Source organism: Rhinoraja longicauda, chromosome 3 (assembly GCF_053455715.1).
Source record: "Rhinoraja longicauda isolate Sanriku21f chromosome 3, sRhiLon1.1, whole genome shotgun sequence".
NCBI lineage: Eukaryota > Metazoa > Chordata > Chondrichthyes > Rajiformes > Arhynchobatidae > Rhinoraja > Rhinoraja longicauda.
This window is the reverse complement of record NC_135955.1, coordinates 62,517,022-62,535,834: the sequence shown is the minus strand read 5'-3', so window position 1 is coordinate 62,535,834 and position 18,813 is coordinate 62,517,022. Positions and strand designations below refer to the sequence as shown.

General features: G+C 42.0%; 1 protein-coding gene across 7 annotated transcripts in view; it reads left to right on the top strand.

Annotated features, from left to right (window-relative positions):
• The window catches only part of gramd2b (GRAM domain containing 2B), a 101,221-nt gene extending 84,719 nt beyond the window's left edge, over positions 1-16,502 (top strand). For 5 of the 7 annotated variants that reach the window (XM_078397002.1, XM_078397003.1, XM_078397004.1 and 2 more), the window contains 6 exons: positions 7,525-7,633; positions 8,264-8,380; positions 9,818-9,911; positions 10,915-11,025; positions 13,543-13,636; positions 15,933-16,499. In XM_078397002.1, coding sequence (XP_078253128.1) covers positions 7,525-7,633; positions 8,264-8,380; positions 9,818-9,911; positions 10,915-11,025; positions 13,543-13,636; positions 15,933-15,974 — 567 coding nt within the window. In that variant the 3' untranslated portion in view covers positions 15,975-16,499. Of the gene's footprint in view, positions 1-7,524; positions 7,634-8,263; positions 8,381-9,817; positions 9,912-10,914; positions 11,026-13,542; positions 13,637-15,932 lie in introns of all 7 variants that reach the window. The other 2 variants (XM_078397006.1, XM_078397009.1) reach the window with 2 other exon arrangements.
• The last annotated feature ends 2,311 nt before the right edge of the window (positions 16,503-18,813 follow it).

Below are 18,813 nucleotides of genomic sequence, written 5' to 3'. Positions count from 1 at the left end.
AGTAACTCAGCGGGGCAGGCAACATCTCTGGAGAGGCGGAACGGGTGATGTTTTGGGTCGAAACCCTTCTTCAGACTTGTGTCAGGGGAGTGGGCGGTACATAGATAAGGAAGTGTATAAATAAGGAAGTATAAGGTGTGAAAACAAGACAAAGGGAACGGAGATCAAGGAAAATGTAAAACGGTTCATTGGTAGTTGGGAGAAGGTAACAACAAAGCAAACAGAGATAAAATGTAGTCAAGACATTAAGACTGGTCGGAGAACTGAAAAGGGGGAGGGGATGAAGAGAGAGGGAAAGCGAGGGCTACTTGAAGTTAGAGAAGTCAATGTTCATACCGCTGGGGTGTAAGCTGCCCAAGCGAAATATGAGGTACTGTTCCTCCAAATTGCGCTAGGCCTCACTCTGACAATGGAGGAGGACCAGGACAGAAAGGTCAGTGTGGGAATGGGAGGGGGAGTTAGTGTTGTACAACCAAGAGATCATGTAGGTTTAGGCGGACTGAGCGGAGGTGTTCAATGAAAAAAGATCGCCGAGCCTGCACTTGATCTCGCCAATATACAGGAGTCTACATCTGGAACACCGGATATAGTAGATGAGGTTGGAGGAGGTGCAAGTGAACCTCTGCCTCACCTGAAATGACTGTCGGTGTCCTTGGCTGGAGTTGAGGGGAGAGGTATAGGGACAGGTGTTGCATCTCCTGCGGTTGCAGGGGAAAGTACCTGGGGAGGGGGTGGTTTGGATGGGGTGACGAGTTGACCAGGGAGTTGCGGAGGGAACAGTCTCTGCGGAAAGCGGTGGAGATGGGAAGATGTGGCTAGTGGGATCCTATTGGAGGTGGCAAAAATGTAACAGAGGATTTTTGTGCTGTACACGACGGCTGAAGGTTTGGAAGGTGCGGACTAGAGGGACTCTGTCCCTGTTACGGATGGGGGAGGGGGAGCAAGAGCGGAGCTGCTGGAAATCGAGGAGACCCTAGTGAGGGCCTCGTCTATGATGGAAGAGGGGAACCTCCGTTCCCTAAAGAATAAGGATATCACCGATGACCTGGTATGGAACACCTCATCCCGGGCATAAATGCGGTGCAGACGGAGGAATTGGGAGTAGGGGATAGACTCTACAGGACACGGGGAGGGAAGAAGTGTAGTCTAGATAGCTATGGGAGTCGGTATAGATGTCAGTTGATAATTTGTCTCCTGTGATGGAGATGGTGAGATCAAGAAACGGTAGGGAGATGTTCAAGTGAATTTGAGTGCAAGATGGAAATTAGTGGTAAAGTTAATGAAGTCAGTGAGCTTTGAATGGGTGCAGGAGGTAGCACCGATGCAATTGTCAATGTAATGAATCAAAAATGAATCGGCTTGGCTTTTCAGAGTGGGCTAAGAATATACTCCTTGTCACTTTCTCCTCAGCTAACAATAAACCATGCTTCATTGCCTTACCATCGTCTACTTTAATTTGTTGTTTTCACACCTTACCCCTCTATATCTCTAGACTCCCGCTCGCTGGACTCTCAGTCTGAAGAAGGTTCTTGACCTAAAATGTCAACCATTCCTTCTCTCCAGAGATGCTTCCTGTCCCGCTGAGTTACTCCAGCATTTTGTGTCTATCTAAGAATACATATTCAAACTTGCAGACCTCCCAACCCTTCCGAATTTGGCGGAAAGTTTGCGCTTTTTTATTTAATTTCCGCCATTCCGATTTTGCCTCACATTTTTCCGCAAAACACATGCCTCGCCGCTCGCCCAGCTCTTCCGCCCGCCTCCGGCCTGACCGCCCACCTCCGGCCTGGCCGCCCCCCTCCGGCCTGGCCGCCCCCCTCCGGCCTGGCCGCCCCCCCTCCGGCCTGGCCGCCCCCCCTCCGGCCTGGCCTGATAAAAAGCAAAATAGAAAAAAAAGAAAACAAAACAATTTTTTCTTTGTGTTGTAAAAAGTATTTCTGTTCAATAACCTTTCTATAAATAGCAGAATATACTCATGATAGGCCTGACATTGTACATGTAGTCCAAGAACACATGAATGTAGCGCAACGCGTATGCGCATTTGGCATGCATACTTTTTTTGCTGAAAAGTTGCATTACGCGCCATATTATGAATTTTGCTATAAAATTCTGAATTTTGGCATCAAAATTATGAATTTGTAAGATCAAATGTTGGGATGTCTGAATCTTGTATAGATAAGCAAGTCAAAGGATCACACTAGAAGTGTGTTGAAGATTTACAAATTATACTGACGGCATGTATAAATGCTAAGTGCTGTAGGATTTTTTAAACAGTAAAAATAGTCTCTGCTACGGTTATTCCATTGTCAAGTGAGGTCAATCCTGAGCTGATCAGCAAGGCTTGTAGAATACAGGCTTGTCTGCCTTAAGCTGCAAAAGCAGTAAACCTTAACAGTAGTAAACTATTATTCCAAATTTAGAGAGCTGCTGCAGATTTTCTGGAGAGGAGAAAAGAAATTGAGCGGTGCTAAGGATCCTATCTCAGCAAAGGCAGACGTCCTATGCTGCCAATTTGTGTTATTCCTCTTTGATGCAAATTTACATTTATCAGTGGGAATTGAATTTGAATGAAATATGGAAAGGAGGTTGTACTTTAAGTTTATACATTTAAGCCTATGACTCCGTTCATGGTTTGAATGCTCAAAGCTTAAATGTCATCAGTTTGACACAAGCTGCACCCTCCAGTCTAAATCATATCCAAACCCCCTCACTTAACTTTCAACTATTGCTTTCTGTTATGTAAAACAAGAAGTCTCCTTTCATGGGATTTCCCCTTCTACAATTCATGAGAGTTTTGCCTTTGAACATAAATTCTGCTCCGTGATGAGATCATGTAATTTGGTCCGTGTAAATTATTTATGCAGCACTTGGCTTTATACTTGCTTTCAGCCAAACTTTTCTTTCTGACTTGCTACTTGCATCATTATGCTTCAGTGTAGTTTTCTTCACTCCTTTTTTGCTACTTTGTGCACATTTCTGATAATTTGTATCATGTGGTTAGTACAACTAGATGTTGCAGATTTGTTATTCATTACAAGTTGCCAAATTGTGTTCGTTCTTGTAGCCCTGCTCTCTAGAATCTAATCACATGCACAGTCTTGTTATTTGCCAGTTAGTCATTTTCCTGAAATGTAGGAACTGCAGCGTTCATAGCTTATGGGCTGCCCTGAAGTCCACAATAATTGGCAGCTATTTCTTTACCAAAAACTGTCACACTGGCCAGGAGATTGAAGAGATAATTAATATCGACTTGAGGTTGAACTCAATGCTCCTCCATTTTTTTTTAAGGAAACAAAAACTGCTTTTGCAGCTTTCTGAAGCCAGAGGTCCTGCAGAAAATCCATGACTGAAGACACACTTAATGGCTAGAGAGAGCACGAAAAGCTGATTTTCAGTCAAGATGTACATGGGTTCTTGAACACTGTCAAGGTCACCAATGGCAGCCATGTCCAAAACCCACAGAGAACCAAGAACACAGGAAATCACAGTCAGGGAGGTAGTCAGTGTGCATTGGAAAGGGTACTTTGAAGACCGCCTTGGCTTCAATTCTGTCCTTGACGAACTTCCTCGACTCCATCCCACAGCAATTTATTCCCACCCAACTTTTATGCAGTTAATGGCAAGAGTCTTAAAGCATTGATGTGCAGAGGGATCTTGGTGCCCAAATTCATAGTTCACTAAAGGTGGCATGCCCAATAGACAGGGTGGTAAAGAAGGTGTATGGTATGCTTGCCTTCATAGCTTGGGGCATTGAGTATAAGAGTCGGAAAGTCATGATGCAGTTCTTTAGGATTTTGGTTAGGCCGCATTTGGAGTATTGTGTGCAGTTTTGGTTGCCCTATTACAGGAAAGATGTGGAGGCTTTGGAGAGGGTGCAGAAGATGTTTACCAGGATGATGCCTGGATTAGAGGATTTAGCCACAGGAAGAGGTTGGATAGAATTGGATTATGCTCTCTGGAATGTTGGAGGTTAGGGGAGACCTCAGAGAAGTATATAAAATTATGAACGGCATCTATAGGATTGACAGAATCATTTTCTCAGGGTGAAAATGTCCAACATAGAGGGTTTCAGAAAGAAAATGTCCAACTATAAGGTGAGAATTGAATGGAGATATGCGGGGCAAGTTTTTAAACAGAGTGCCGGGAGCCTGGAAAGCATTGCCAGTGGTGTTGGTGGAGGCAGATAGGGGGATATAGATAATGTACAGGCAGATGAGATCACTTTAACTAGGTGTCATGTTCAGCACAAGCATTGTGGACCAAAGGGCCTGTTCCTGTGATGTACTGTTCTATGTGTTCCATATACTAACTTGACATCATTCCTGACTGACTTGAAATCAAGAAGCTGTGTTTTTTTTTATTTTTTATTTAAAGGCCTTTGGAATAGACTGCACCCTGCTAAAATTTAAAAACAGCGGTGAAGAACTTCAATCATGGTTTCATAATGTCATTGTTCACATTTGGGGAGAAGGAGAATATTTCAGCGTACTGCCAAGATTAAGTTTAAGAAAAGGGTTACGTCCAACTGATTATTTCAGTAGGTCTCCCTGCTGCCTGCCATAGTTCAGAAAGATTATATATACATATACACACACACACACACACACACACACACACACACACACACACACACACACACACACACACATACGCACACGCACACACGCGTACACGCACACATACACGCGCACACACACACACACACAATCGTGCTTCCCAGGCATTTACATAATATAGCTGTTTTCAGAATGGTTAAAGGATTGTTCTAGCTGAATTATCGGTTGTAACTAATATTATTATCCTTCAATATTGCAGCTTAGTTAATTCCAGTTAATTCCAGTTTCTGCTACTGAGTTGTTACACTACCAGCCAAAAGGCTAGCATCAGAGTAGGATTCAAGGCAGGACCTTCAGTAAAGGTTTTATTCAAGCAGAGCTCTATAGTATCTGAAGACACCAGAATCTGCAGATGGTGAAATCTCGAATAAAAAAATGAAGTGCTGGAGAAAGTCAGCAAGTCAAGCAGCATTTGTGGAGGGAAACGGACAGACGATGTTTTGGGTCAGGACTCTTCTTCAGGCTGATTGGAGTATGGGGGGAGAAAGCTGGAAAAGACAAGTTTGGGTGAAGCAAAGCCTGCCGAGTGATAGGTGGATATAGGTGAGGGACAGGGGTTGATTGGAGAAATTAGCACTGGTTCTTCCAGTGTACATGCAGCCTCATTCTGGCAATGCAGGAACCCAAGTTAGTTAGTTAGTTTATTTGTCATTCCACTCCTTACAGATCATGCAGCGAATGGGACGAAACAGAATGCCTCCGGGGACCATAGTGCAATACAAATGCAAAACATATAGCCGGGATGACAGTGCAGTACCATATGATACAGTACAATACAATTAGACAGTGCAATACAATACATATAGACAGGGGATTAAAGCATGTAAAAGGTAAAGCAACGGTAAACCCAAGGACAGGAAGGTCAGTAAAGGAAGGAGAGATAAAATTCTTTGAGTTTTTTTACTTAAGATTCCAGCATCTACAGTTTCTTGTGTCTCCATTTTACTGTTTCATTGCAAAATCTCCTCATGGTATACCTACTTTGAAGTTCTCTTATCTCTGATGGAAGTTCTGAGACACCCCCCCCCCCCCCCCCCCCCCCCCTCTCTGTGCTCCCCATCTGAGATTCCTGCTGCTTCCCAGCTCTTTGGTCATGTTCTGACCCAGACTCCTTCCGACCACAGCCTCCTATTTTTCCTCGGCACTTTCCATGGCTGCCATCTTGTCCCACTTGGCTTTCAGCTCCATTTCCAAGGCTCCCAATTAGGGCTCAACCAGGATCTTGGGTACCTACACTCCAGTGACCGCTTCTGACTGGTTCTCCCTCTGTACACTGCATTCTACACTCTTTGCCATGCAACAGTAGCATCAGATCTTCACTCAGTTTCTCCCACAGCACTGGGACTTGCTCCCTGTGCCATGGGCCTTAACAGCACTTCATCCTCTCTTTCCATGCCTTCAACTCGTGTTTCTTCACCTACTTTGCATCCACCAAGGATCACAACTCTCCCACTTCCACCCTAGAACCCCTGCCCTAACGCTTGCAGGATACAACCACCCCCAGACCAGAGGCCCCACCACCGAATAATGCCACGGGCCCAGCTGCCTCCAGCATGGGACTCACGACACCATTGTTGCTGGCACAAGCATTGGCCCCAACACCCACAACAACAAATACAGCCGCTTAATCAGCTGCACGCAGGCCGGGCAACTGATAGCACCAGCTCTCACCGCCTCCCAGACTGCTCCCCCAGCTATGGCCACTGACTTCACTGGTCCTTAATCCTCAAGGACCATGGCCACCGACTGCGCCAATCCTCTCCTCCTCCATGGCCGTCTGCCAGAGTAGCTTTTGTCACTATTGCCACCCCTCTGTTAATTACTGTCTCTCGCCTATAACCACCTAACACTAGCCAAGTTTTGCCCTACCCCCATCTCCTTTTCAACTTTCTCCTCATTTCTCCATCAGTCCTAAGAAGAGTCCTGACCTGAAACACCTGTCTATTCCCTCCGCAGCTGCCGTCTGACTCACTTAGTTCCTGCACTACTTTGTTTTTGCACACTGGAGTAAATGTTCTAAAGTTTTTTAAAAATCCTACCTGAGGAAAATAAAACTTGTTAAAGCAACTTCTTCCATTAAAGTTTAGTTTGGAGATACAGCAGGAAACAAACCCTTCGCCCCACTCAGTCCATGCCGACCAGCGATCCCCGTACACTAGCACTATCCTACACATTAGGGACAATTTTAACAATTTTTTACCGAAGCCAATTAACCTACAAATCTGTACGTCATTGGTGTGTGGGAGGAAACTGGAGCAGCTGGGAGAAACACACATGGTCACAGGGAGAACATACAAATACCTTACAGACAGCACCTGTAGCCAGGATCGAACCCGGGTCTCTGGTGCCGGAAGGCAGCAGCTCTACTGCTGTGCAACCGTGCTGCCCCGAAGGAAGGGTAATTTCAACAAATTTAAAATGGAAATGTGAATCCAAAGGGCAATAAGCTGCAATCTGATTCTGGCAAGGATGGATGGTGTCACTGTGTGCAGGTGGCTTCTAAACTATGCATCTGATAAATGAGGTAATTACCAGAAGTTGGTTGCTAATTTGACTGTGAACGCAGAAGACATTTGCACAATAAAACTGCAGTAAAACTCCAATAATCTGCTGCCTGACTGTTTGGAATTCCTGGGAGTTAAAGTCCGGGTCACTGGGTGGGAAATCTCGTCCTCCTTTTAAACCCACCTGGTTCACTGCTTAATATCTTGTTTCTTGTAAGTGAACTGAGTGTGTTGGAACATTAATTAGAGTAACATGAAGTAGTCTGAAAAATCTGCCAGTAACCAGCAAGCCAGATTAATGGACTTTTATTGTACCTGGGACATCTTGTGCCTGAATGGATCTGCGTTAATACATTTACTTCAGATGGAATCTTGATCTTAAAAGTTCTTTTTTTTTCGGAAAGGAATTCCATACAGAAGATTTGCCAGATATTCCAACAGAATGCAGAAGACGGGAATTGGAGCACTCCAGCAGTTCTGGTTCTCAAACTCCAGAGTCTGAAAATTCGCAAGGTTCGTATTTATTATTTAAGGCAATTCCTAATAAGATGCCACTTTTGAAACTAGTACAGTCAGATTACTTAAATCCAGAAAGCAAGCAGCAAAAGGTGATATTTTAAATGCATGTAGTTCTCTAAAATGCCTGCACAAATCATTCATATTGGTGCAATATAGGATTGGAACACGGGTTACCCAGGGAGGCCAGTACTGCAACTGTGTTGTAAACATGAGTTAAAAAAATGGGCAATTAAATACATTAAAGGTTAATGATGAAACAGAAACCAATTTCATCTTAAAAAGTATTAGAATCTCTTTTTGTAACGTGCATTAGTTTAATAGCTCACAATGATGAGGCAAGTGGGCTTTCTGATGGAATTAGAAATTAGTGACTAGAATTAATCTGTTTCCCACTGATACATGGGGCTGAATATTTACCAAGCAAGAGGGGATGCACTGGGCAGAGTCACTTATTCAAAAGATTGCCAAAATATTAACATAATGCTTCATTTCAAACTTTGTTTCAAACAAAGTTTGAATATTTGTCTGCAATATTGAATACAAAAATGTTAATTTTTCTGCCTGCTTAGAATATTGTTTCCTTTGGAAAATGTTCAGATGCAAATAGCTATTCTGTCTGTTCAGAGTTTCCCAGTGGATCCCAAGCATTACTGAAAATGGAAAAGAATACCATTCCTGTGCATGCTGATGTTCATGTAAAAGAAATGTCCGATGTGAAGAGAAGAAACTATCATGAGGGCAGTGAGTACTAGTAATCTTTACATTTGTTTTAATCGTGAACGCAGGTTCATTCTCAGTAAGGTAAGAGCAATGTAACAGCAATTGTTGTTCCTAGAAGCTCTAGCCTCCTCTAAACTTCACAATATAACTGACTGCCTTTTTACAAAAGTAGTTAAAATCTAGTTTAAAACACAGTTCTGGAATAACTCAGTGGGTCAGGCAGCATCTCTGGTAGAAACAGATAGGCAATATTTCATGACGGGACCCTTCCTCAGACTTGATCTGAAAAGATATCCTTGCCTCTCGCTTTACATTTTGCTCCACTTCTCTCCATATCTGATGCCCTTTTGTATCCTTTTCATGTCTAGCTTTTGTCCATCCATCTGCCAGTCAATGCCCCCTCACCTGTTTCCACCTATCACTTACCAGGCTGTGTCTTGCCCCCACCCCTTTCCAGCTTTATCATTCCCCCACTACATTCAGTCTGAAGGGTCCCGACCCAAAATGTCACCTATCCATATCCTCCAGATATGCTGCCTGATGTGCTGAGTTACTTAGCACTGTGTGTTCAATGCAAGATTCCAGTATCTGCAGTTCCTTGTGTTCCGTTAATATCCATTTTTTTCCCTCTTTTCGAATGTAGGCATTTAACACCTGTCCCTAATTGCTCTTGAAAGTGCCAATGAGCAGTCTTCCACATGTGAAGTAGGTCTCTTAGGATGACCACTTACACATTTAGAGGCTATTTAACCATGCACTTACTAGCTGCCATGTTGCTTTGGATCTAGAGTCCATATAGGAGACTTGGTGAGGACGGAAGATTTCCTTTACTGAAGGACTTTAGTGAGCTTAAACATTTTATTATGGCAATCTGATAGTTTTATGTTACAATTACTGAAACAAGGTTCATTTAACTAACTGAATTTAAATATCCAGACTGTTATATTATGATCCAAACAGGTGTTATATCATATCATATCATATATATACAGCCGGAAACAGGCCTTTTCGGCCCTCCAAGTCCGTGCCGCCCAGTGATCCCCGTACATTAACACTATCCTACACCCACTAGGGACAATTTTTACATTTACCCAGCCAATTAACCTACATACCTGTACGTCTTTGGAGTGTGGGAGGAAACCGAAGATCTCGGATAAAACCCACGCAGGTCACGGGGAGAACGTACAAACTCCTTACAGTGCAGCACCCGTAGTCAGGATCGAACCTGAGTCTCCGGCGCTGCATTCGCTGTAAAGCAGCAACTCTACCGCTGCGCTACCGTGCCGCCCAGTGTTAATGAATATTTTTGTAAAAACCTCCTTGACTGCGGTCCAATATTAACTATTATGCTGCTTCAGTTTATTCTCTTTGTTCAGTTTACTGCACATAGAGAGATGAACAATGGGCTTTGTGCATTTTTGAGGTAATGTTGTATTGATATTGGTTGTGCCCTTGCAGGGAATTCCTTGGTATGGGGCCTATTATACAAAGTGGAAGCTAATGGTGAACAGCATATTTCTGTGAATACCTTACTGGTGCTCTATCTGGTCATGTGAGTATTGCTTTCAATTAAGATTTCCAGAATTTTGGAGCTACTAGTTTATAAATTTGACATGGCTCAGGGTGTACACGTGTTTAAATATGGTGGGTAAATTTGGAACTGAGTGTTTTATCTTTGTATCAAGAGATGCATTTGAACCTGATTTGGACTGGTTAGTGCATTTGTTGACCACACAACCTTGTGTTAAATAAATCGTCTCAACCTCAATCCTGCCGTAAGCAGGTTTTGGATCCTCATACCAAGATTCCCACGAAGTGGAATCCTTTATTTTTAAAGACTGTTGAAGGATGACTTAATGCAGTCAGATGCAAATTGGAGTAAATACCAATATTATTTTACACTGGCCACTTTCAGATCCTCGTAAAATCTCCCCGACATTGCAACATTACAGTCTGACAACTGTACTCTGGCTCAGAATCAGATCATTGGATCCCAAACCACAGATGGAATGCAAAGATCAGAGGATTGTACGACCAGAGGTTACTGAAATTGGGACAAACTCACACAAGGGCGTGAACACAATTTAAACAATTTTCTGGTATTTTAATGTAGATTATTAATGAAAACATTTTCCATTGGCCCATTTAGAATATTGGCGTTCTATTAGTAAAAGTGCAATTAAAACTATGATTAGCTCATTAATCTTTATAATTGCACAATTAGTTGCTTTTATTTTTGTTTAATGTTAATATTAATGGACAAGATAAATTGTGAAGCTTTTCTGCAGGTTGTTAATAAATTAGCTAAGTGTTTTTTTAAATGTTAATTTAAAAGTTGCAGTCAATTTTTTAAAGCTTTTGAATCCAATGTTTACTTCCATTTGTGAACACTCAAGCTTATCTTTTATACAAGCACATAGACATTGGTGGAAAAAAATGTGAACAAATATTTTGAAATGCAAAATGAAAAATCCATTGAAAATTGTCTATTTCAAAGATGAATGTAACTGTATCAAGAAACAGAAAATATTTGTAATGAATTACTTCCTTTACAGAGTCATTGTGTTAGTCCTTTCATCTTTCTACATGGGCATGAAAATCTTTGCTTTGGAGCAGCGCCTGGCTTCGCTGGGAGCATTGCCAGAATATCATGCACATCACAAAGAGTAAGTATGTGCATTCAGTTGGCTCACCCATGGTCTAGAAATTGGCAAAGGGGAGCATGCTAAATAGTTATTGAGCGACATGCCAACAACCTTTTAGTTGTTGGTTCATGGACTTTTCTAATTTTTGGCAATACCAACATTTTATTGTTCGTTGTTATTCGCCCTTGAGATGAGGATGCAATTGATCACAATCACACTGCTGGATTTGTCAGTCTGCACTGACTTTCATCAAGTGTGGAGTTTGCACTGTTTCTCCCTGTGATCTCCAAGCTTGCGGATGACACAAAGCTGGGTGGCAGTGTGAGCTGCGAGGAGGATGCTATGAGGCTGCAAGGTGACTTCGATAGGTTGGGTGAGTGGGCAGATGCAGTATAATGTGGATAAATGTGAGATTATCCACTTTGGTAGTAATAACAAGAAGGCAGATTATTATCTGAATGGCCATATTGAATGGTGGTGCTGGCTCGAAGGGCCGAATGGCCTACTCCCGCACCTATTTTCTATGTTTCTATCTTCTGGGTGTCCTCCGTGTGTTCCGATTTTCTTCCACAGCCATAGAGTGGGTTGGACATAATTAACGGGAAAACTTGATCATATTTACTGATAACATGCTGCAAGTAATTATGTACAGCACCATGTTTGCAGAAAGGCCCAATCCACAATTATCTAATCATTTACTGGTTTATTCTTAGAAGCTTACCAGAAAACCAAACTATTACAGCTATAGTGAGTCCACTCTTTGGAAAAACTAGTACATCTAACTTTTCCGATCAGTGTTTGACAAAGTGATGTAGCATCAAAGAATGCTGGTTAACACACAAAATGAACCAAAGTGCTGGAATAACTCAGCAGGTCAGGCAGCATCTCTGGAGAACATGGATGGATTTTTCAGGTCAAGACCCTTCTTCAGACTCTGCCCTTTTGATAAAGTGATGCTACATTGTCTCTGCAAATTAAATCTGGAGCAATATTGAGCCAAATAAGCAGTGCTGAGTTGCCCAACATCTCGCAAGGCATCCATACAGTTATATAGCTGGTGGAATGGATTAATCAGACAGGTTTGCAACTTGTGATTTGCAACTTGTGACCAGTTTAAGTGTTTTTCTTTTTGGGTTAACCAACCCTATTTAGTTTGGCTTTGCAGAGTATGGTCTGTTTGGCAAGTGCTGGATAGAGGCTGATGAATGATTGCACAACAGAATTGCTTACATTGAATTGGAAAGGTTGAAATATGTAGAGTGAAGAAATCGACCTGAACTCACTAAGATACTTATTTGAATATCTACTGAGCATGCGCATAGAGTATATCATGAGTAGAGGAGAATTTGCCTTATCCCATACCAATACCCTTGGGTATATTTGCCCAGCAGCTCCTAACATGGCTTTAAAGCATAAACAGCCTTGACCCTCCCGATAAACCTTAATTCACAACTTCTATTTGTCTGACATTTGTTTGGCTCATACAGGGTTCTGCCTTCTCTTCACAGTCAACAAAACCTTTGAAGCCAAGTCATTATTATAATGATGTGGAGAGGATTTTCCACTAGTGGGAGAGTTGAGGACCAGAGGTCCTAGTCTCAGAATAAAAGGGTGTACGTGCCTTTAGAAAGGAATGGAGGGGAACATTTCTTTAGTCCAGTGTGGTGAATCTGTGGAATTCATTGCCATCGTTGGCCATGGAGGCCGTGAATAGATATTTTTAAGCTGGAGATTGATAGATTCTTGATTAGTATGGGTGGCAGGAGTTATGGGGAGAAGGCAGGAAAATGGAGTTGAGGGGGAAAGATCTGGCACACCACAGCACAGTACAGCACTCAAGCTGCAGTAGAGATATAGAAAGCAAAGAGATGCCAAATAACAAAGGGAGATTGTGTGGCCATTTCCAGTGTCATTTCCAACCATGACAAACTGGCTTGAGGATTTAAAAGGCCATTTGGCTTGTTAGGAAATGTCAATTTCTACTGCTCAATATTTGGTAAACTAACAATTGTCAACAGCTTTCCCCCCTGTCAGACATACAACTCGGAAAAGCCAGATCTTTCCCCCCTGTCAGACATACAACTCGGAAAAGCCAGATCACGCATGATGATGGATTTATAACCTGACACTTTCAGTTCCGAACACGAATAATTTGAGGAAATGCATTTCCAACTCTTGGTCGATGCTATTTAGCAGAGAGTAAATTCAAATCATTACTTTCAGAAAGCATTGCTTGCCTTTTAGGCTTTTTTTGAAAACAAAAAGGGAAATATCTTGATATTTAAAGTTATCCCTGCATCAAGCTTCTATTTTCTTTTGTGTAAGATTTATTGCACAAACAATTTTTGGGGAGAAATGATCCTGTTAATGTCGATTTTATTTCCTTGCAGTGTTGTTCACATGGATGATTTTTTTTAAAATAAAGAGTAAATGGATTGTAGTAGATGAAGTCTAATAGGTGATATATTTAATTTTGTATTCAGTTATTATTGTTGAATTAAAGGAAAGAATTAATTGCATTAGTTGATTTTTTCATAGATCCTTTATTCAGCGTGACGTGGGTTTGCCATACCAAATCAACACAGATGTGATTTATGATGAATTGACAGAAAATCTTGCAAAACTCGAAAAGGTGAGCAGAAATGTATTTTAAAAACTGTGGACAAATATTGCAACATGCATGTCTATTGCCCAATGGTTTGTTTGCTGCTTATCCTTGTGATAAGATATCTTTGTGTTTCATACATGATTGCACCATACACTAAAGGCACAAAAACAGTTAGCTAAGATGCTGTTTGGATTCTATGTTCAGCTTGTGCAACATTGGGGGTGGCATGCGAGATTTAATATATGGAAGTGGAGGAGCAGGGTTCCAACTTTTGAAAAACTGCATGTCCAACAGTCTTGCAAATCCCCTGCTGACATCTGACAAGCGATAACCAGTTATAAAGAGCTTGTGTGAAATTCTTTGAGCTGCTGGTGTCAGTGAAATAACATGCTGGTAAGTCATTGCAAAGAGAAGAAAATCTTTAGGGCAGAACGATGAGAAACCAATGTCCTATAAGTGTCTACTTCATAGAAATTCATGGCAGAGAAAGCATGCCATAAAGGACAGCATCTCAATTTGATCCTAACCTCCAGTGCAATCTCTATGGGATTTGTGTGTTTTCCTGATTGTTACATAGATTTCTCCTGGCTTCTAAAGGTTCCTCCCAATCCCAAAGACATGCAAACTGAGCAATCTTCTCTCCATGCCCATCCATTTACGCCATGGACTATAGTTCTCATGTGTCCTTTCTGTAACAAACTCCATTTTAAAATTGCTTCTAAGTGTAGGTAGTTTCTGAAAGAATCAGGAGAGTTATGGGCATGTGAGTGAATGGATTACTGGAATGTAAGTGACCGGCATTGACTTGGTAGGCCAACTGGGCTCCATTTGGTTGTAAGGGAATATAACCCAATCCTATCCATCCCATTTCCATGCTATCTGCCCTTAACTTGGTACTGGTATTGGTTTATTTTTGTCACTTATACTGAGATACAGCGTAGAATATTGCTTGCATGTTATTCAGTGAAATCATGCTCTACACGTGCAATCAAGCCATTACACAAGTACAACAGGGAGTGCACCGTCCACCTAACTGGTGAAGCATGCTCAAGGATCCTCTTGGGTACTGTATGGCAGGAGGTAATCTTGCTGTCTCAGGTTCAAGGACTCTGGTTCAATCCTGACTTCACTCCCTCCTGTGTGGAAATTGCTCTTTCTCCCTGTGTATGTGCATTTTTGCTAGAGGCTCTGGTTTCCTCTCTTATCCTAAAGGCATGTAAGTAGTTCAATTGGCTATTTTAAATTACCCATTGGTGTAGGTTAGTGGCTAAAGATTCAAGGGGGGGGGGGAGGTGTCATGTTTATAATACAGAAGTGATGTTGCAGATATACAGGGGAATAACGAGAGCTGGAACCTACTGCATAGTGAAAGGCTTGGATAGAGTGGATGTTGAGAGGATGTTTCCACTAATGGGAGAGTCTAGGACCAGATGTCATAGCCTCAGAATTAAAGGATGTTCCTTTAGGAAGGAGATGAGGAGGAATTTATTTAGTCAAAGGGTGGTGAATCTGTGGAATTCTTTGCCACAGAAGGCTGTGGAGGCCGTCAATGGATGTTTTTAAGGCAGAGATACAGTCTTGATTAGTACAGGTGTCGAGTTATGGGGTTAGGAGGAAAATATACATCAGCTATGATTGAATGGTGGAGTAGACTTGATGGGCCGAATGGCCTAATTCTGCTCCTATCATTTGTGACCTGATGGAAGGTGGTAGATATCTGATACACCGGATGGCATCTTGTGTTGTAATAAGTACTCAAATCATTTGATTTTAGTCTTTGTTAAAAATATTTGCTTCTAACCTTTCAGTGCTTTCTTTGAATCTGTTGCATATCTCTTCCCCAGCTCAGTACTGCTCATCACATGGTGGTTGCAAATTGCATCGTCTTTAAGGTGGCCTGTTGTGAAATAAACAGATTTGGTGTCTTCAAGCGGAAACACTTCCAGAAGTAACTCCTGAAATCTGACATAGATTATTGGGCATGGAGGAGAGAGTGTATGTTATCAGAGTGCTCATCTATAAAGGTTCACTGATTGCATGGATCAAGATCGTACAGAAAACTAGATGAGAAAAACAATTCAAAATACAATTAAACCCAAAGAGGCATTTTAGAAAGAACCAGGCAGCATCTGCACACATCCAAGGACACTGTCTTTTATTTATGAGGATAAAGTTAAATTTAAGTATTTACTTAAAAATCATTTGACACCATCTGAAATCTTTTGTATGGTGGTAGAAATATTTAACTTAAACACTTAAGCATGCCTTTATTTCCTACCATGCCTAAACTTATTCTTTCTCTCTCTATCCTCTCTTTCAGATACAGAAGAATCTACAAAAGCTTCTTGATGGAACTGGATGAGATTCACTTTTAATCATCAGTACATGTTGTGCCCAGCAAGGTCATAAATTAAAGGAATGTAATATGGACTCTGCAGGACAGAGTGTAGGATTGTTAAACTTCAACCATGTATTAATGGAATTCTGTGTGGTCTTTGAGGAAATATGCACATTATCTTCCTGTAAGAAAGAATTCCATTAATCAGCAAGCCCTTTATTTAGAAATTAAACTTTTGGAAAGCAGTGCACAAAGTTGAAGGTGTTTATGTACTTCCACTACCATGTACATTACAATAAATCAACCATTTAGAATTGTCTAGTGAGTGAAAGCACTCCATAAAGGTTATTAAGCACAAGTTGTGTAAAGTACACTATCCCTTTGTCTACTGATTTGTTTAGGGAACCAGGCCTTTCGGCCACCGAGTCCGTGCTGACCTGTAATCCCCGTACACGAGTACTATCCTTCACTAGGGACAATTTACAATCTTTACCGAAGCCAATTAACCTACAAAACTATACGTCTTTGGAATGCGAGAGGAAACCGGAGTACGCAGGGAAAACCCACGTGGTCACGAAGATTGGACAAACAGCATCTGTGATCAGGATCGAACCCGGTTCTCTGGCGCTGCGCCACCGTGCTGCCCTGATATGAAATAACCTTTGGACCAGCTACAAATTGTTTCTGCAGTGCAGCAGTCTCCAAGGATATAGTACAAGTTTTTATCCTTGGTATCTGAGCAGAGCTCAGCGAATAAAACATTGGGCAGAGATAATCACTTTCACAATATAAAACCTGCTGATTTTGTTTTTTTGAAACAGCAGGAAATGTGCACTGGCAGAAAAAGACATAAGCTGCCCTATCTGCTTTACACCTCGACAAACATTTTAGATCTAGATTAAAGTCTACTGCAGTGCATCTGCTTCCCAGGTGCTTGCACCATGGCAGGAGGTGCACAATAGATACTGTACTGAATAAATATATAACTATTTGCAATCTGATATTTATACAGTTAAAGATTAAAATCCCGAGTATTCACTTATTTAATAATAATATATTCCTTTTTGTCCCACACTGGGGAAATTTAGTGTTACAGCAGCAAAGTGGATAGCATGAGATCATTCATTATAAATAAAAATAAAGACAAGGATAAACTGTATTCCTTTGCTGTTACTGTTGACTGGTCTGCTAGGAGCAGTGCTGGTTGTGCAGTCTCACAGCAGCGGGAAGGAAGGACCTCCTATAACTCTCCTTCACGCACTTGGGGTGAAGGCGTCTGTCACTGAAGGAGCTTACTCAGTGCAGTGACAGTGTCCTGTATGGGGTGGGAGTCGTTGTCCAGCAGCGATGTTAGCTTTGCCATCATCATCCTCTCTCCCACCGCCTGCACTGAGTCGAGGGGGCATCCCAGGACAGAGCTGGCCTTCCTGACCAGCTTGTCAAGTCTCTTCCCTTCCGCAACTGAGATGCTGCTGCTCCAGCAGACCACTCCATAGAAAATGGCTGATGCAACCACCGTGGTTGAAATTAAAGTTTGAGCATGTTAAAATGTACACATCTTTCAACCATTAAGTAGAATAGACATTGCAGAAATTGTTTCATAAGGGTCATTTTCAAATTAATGTACACAGCATCCACATTAATCAGTTCTGTACATGAACAGTTGTTTATGGGTTTTGAAAAGCAAACTAGATTGGTGTATTGTGGTCTGAGGAAAGTTTTAAGAAAAATTAATAACTATAACTATCATAGGATATGAGTGAAACAATTGTTTCAATTTTAATATTACAATCCTTGGATACAATGAGGTTTTTTAAAATTCAGCTATGGGATCTGTGCAATGCCATTGAATCCAGCGATTATTCTTCATCCATGACATAGAAAATAGGTGCAGGAGGAGGCCATTTGGCCCTTTGAGCCAGCAGTGCCATTCATTGTGATCATCTACAATCAGTAACCTGTGCCTGCAACCTCCCCATATTGCCCTCGAGTGTGTGGTGCCTCACCACTTTAAACCACATCAATTCTCCTGTGACATCAACATAGCAGGACATCAGCTGCTGAGCAAATATTGTGGGTTCCCAATTACAATTTACTTGCACACCATCAAGTTGATGCATTTATTCACAAAATGCTGGAGTAACTCAGCAGGTCAGGCAGCATCTCAGGAGAGAAGGAATGGGTGACGTTTTGGGTCGAGACCCTTCTTCAGACTGAAGAAAGGTCTTGACCCGAAACATCACCCATTCCCTCTCTCCTGAGATGCTGCCTGACCTGCTGAGCTACTCCAGCATTTTGTGAATAAATACAATAGACAATAGGTGCAGGAGTAGGCCATTCAGCCCTTCGAGCCAGCACCGCCATTCAATGCGATCATGGCTGATCACTCTCAATCAGTACCCCGTTCCTGCCTTCTCCCCATACCCCCTCACTCCGCTATCCTTAAGAGCTCTATCCAGCTCTCTCTTGAAAGCATCCAACGAACTGGCCTCCACTGCCTTCTGAGGCAGAGAATTCCACACCTTCACCACTCTCTGACTGAAAAAGTTCTTCCTCATCTCCGTTCTAAATGGCCTACCCCTTATTCTTAAACTGTGGCCCCTTGTTCTGGACTCCCCCAACATTGGGAACATGTTTCCTGCCTCTACTGTGTCCAATCCCCTAATTATCTTATATGTTTCAATAAGATCCCCCCTCATCCTTCTAAATTCCAGTGTATACAAGCCCAATCGCTCCAGCCTTTCAACATAGGACAGTCCCGCCATTCCGGGAATTAACCTAGTGAACCTACGCTGCACGCCCTCAATAGCAAGAATATCCTTCCTCAAATTTGGAGACCAAAACTGCACACAGTACTCCAGGT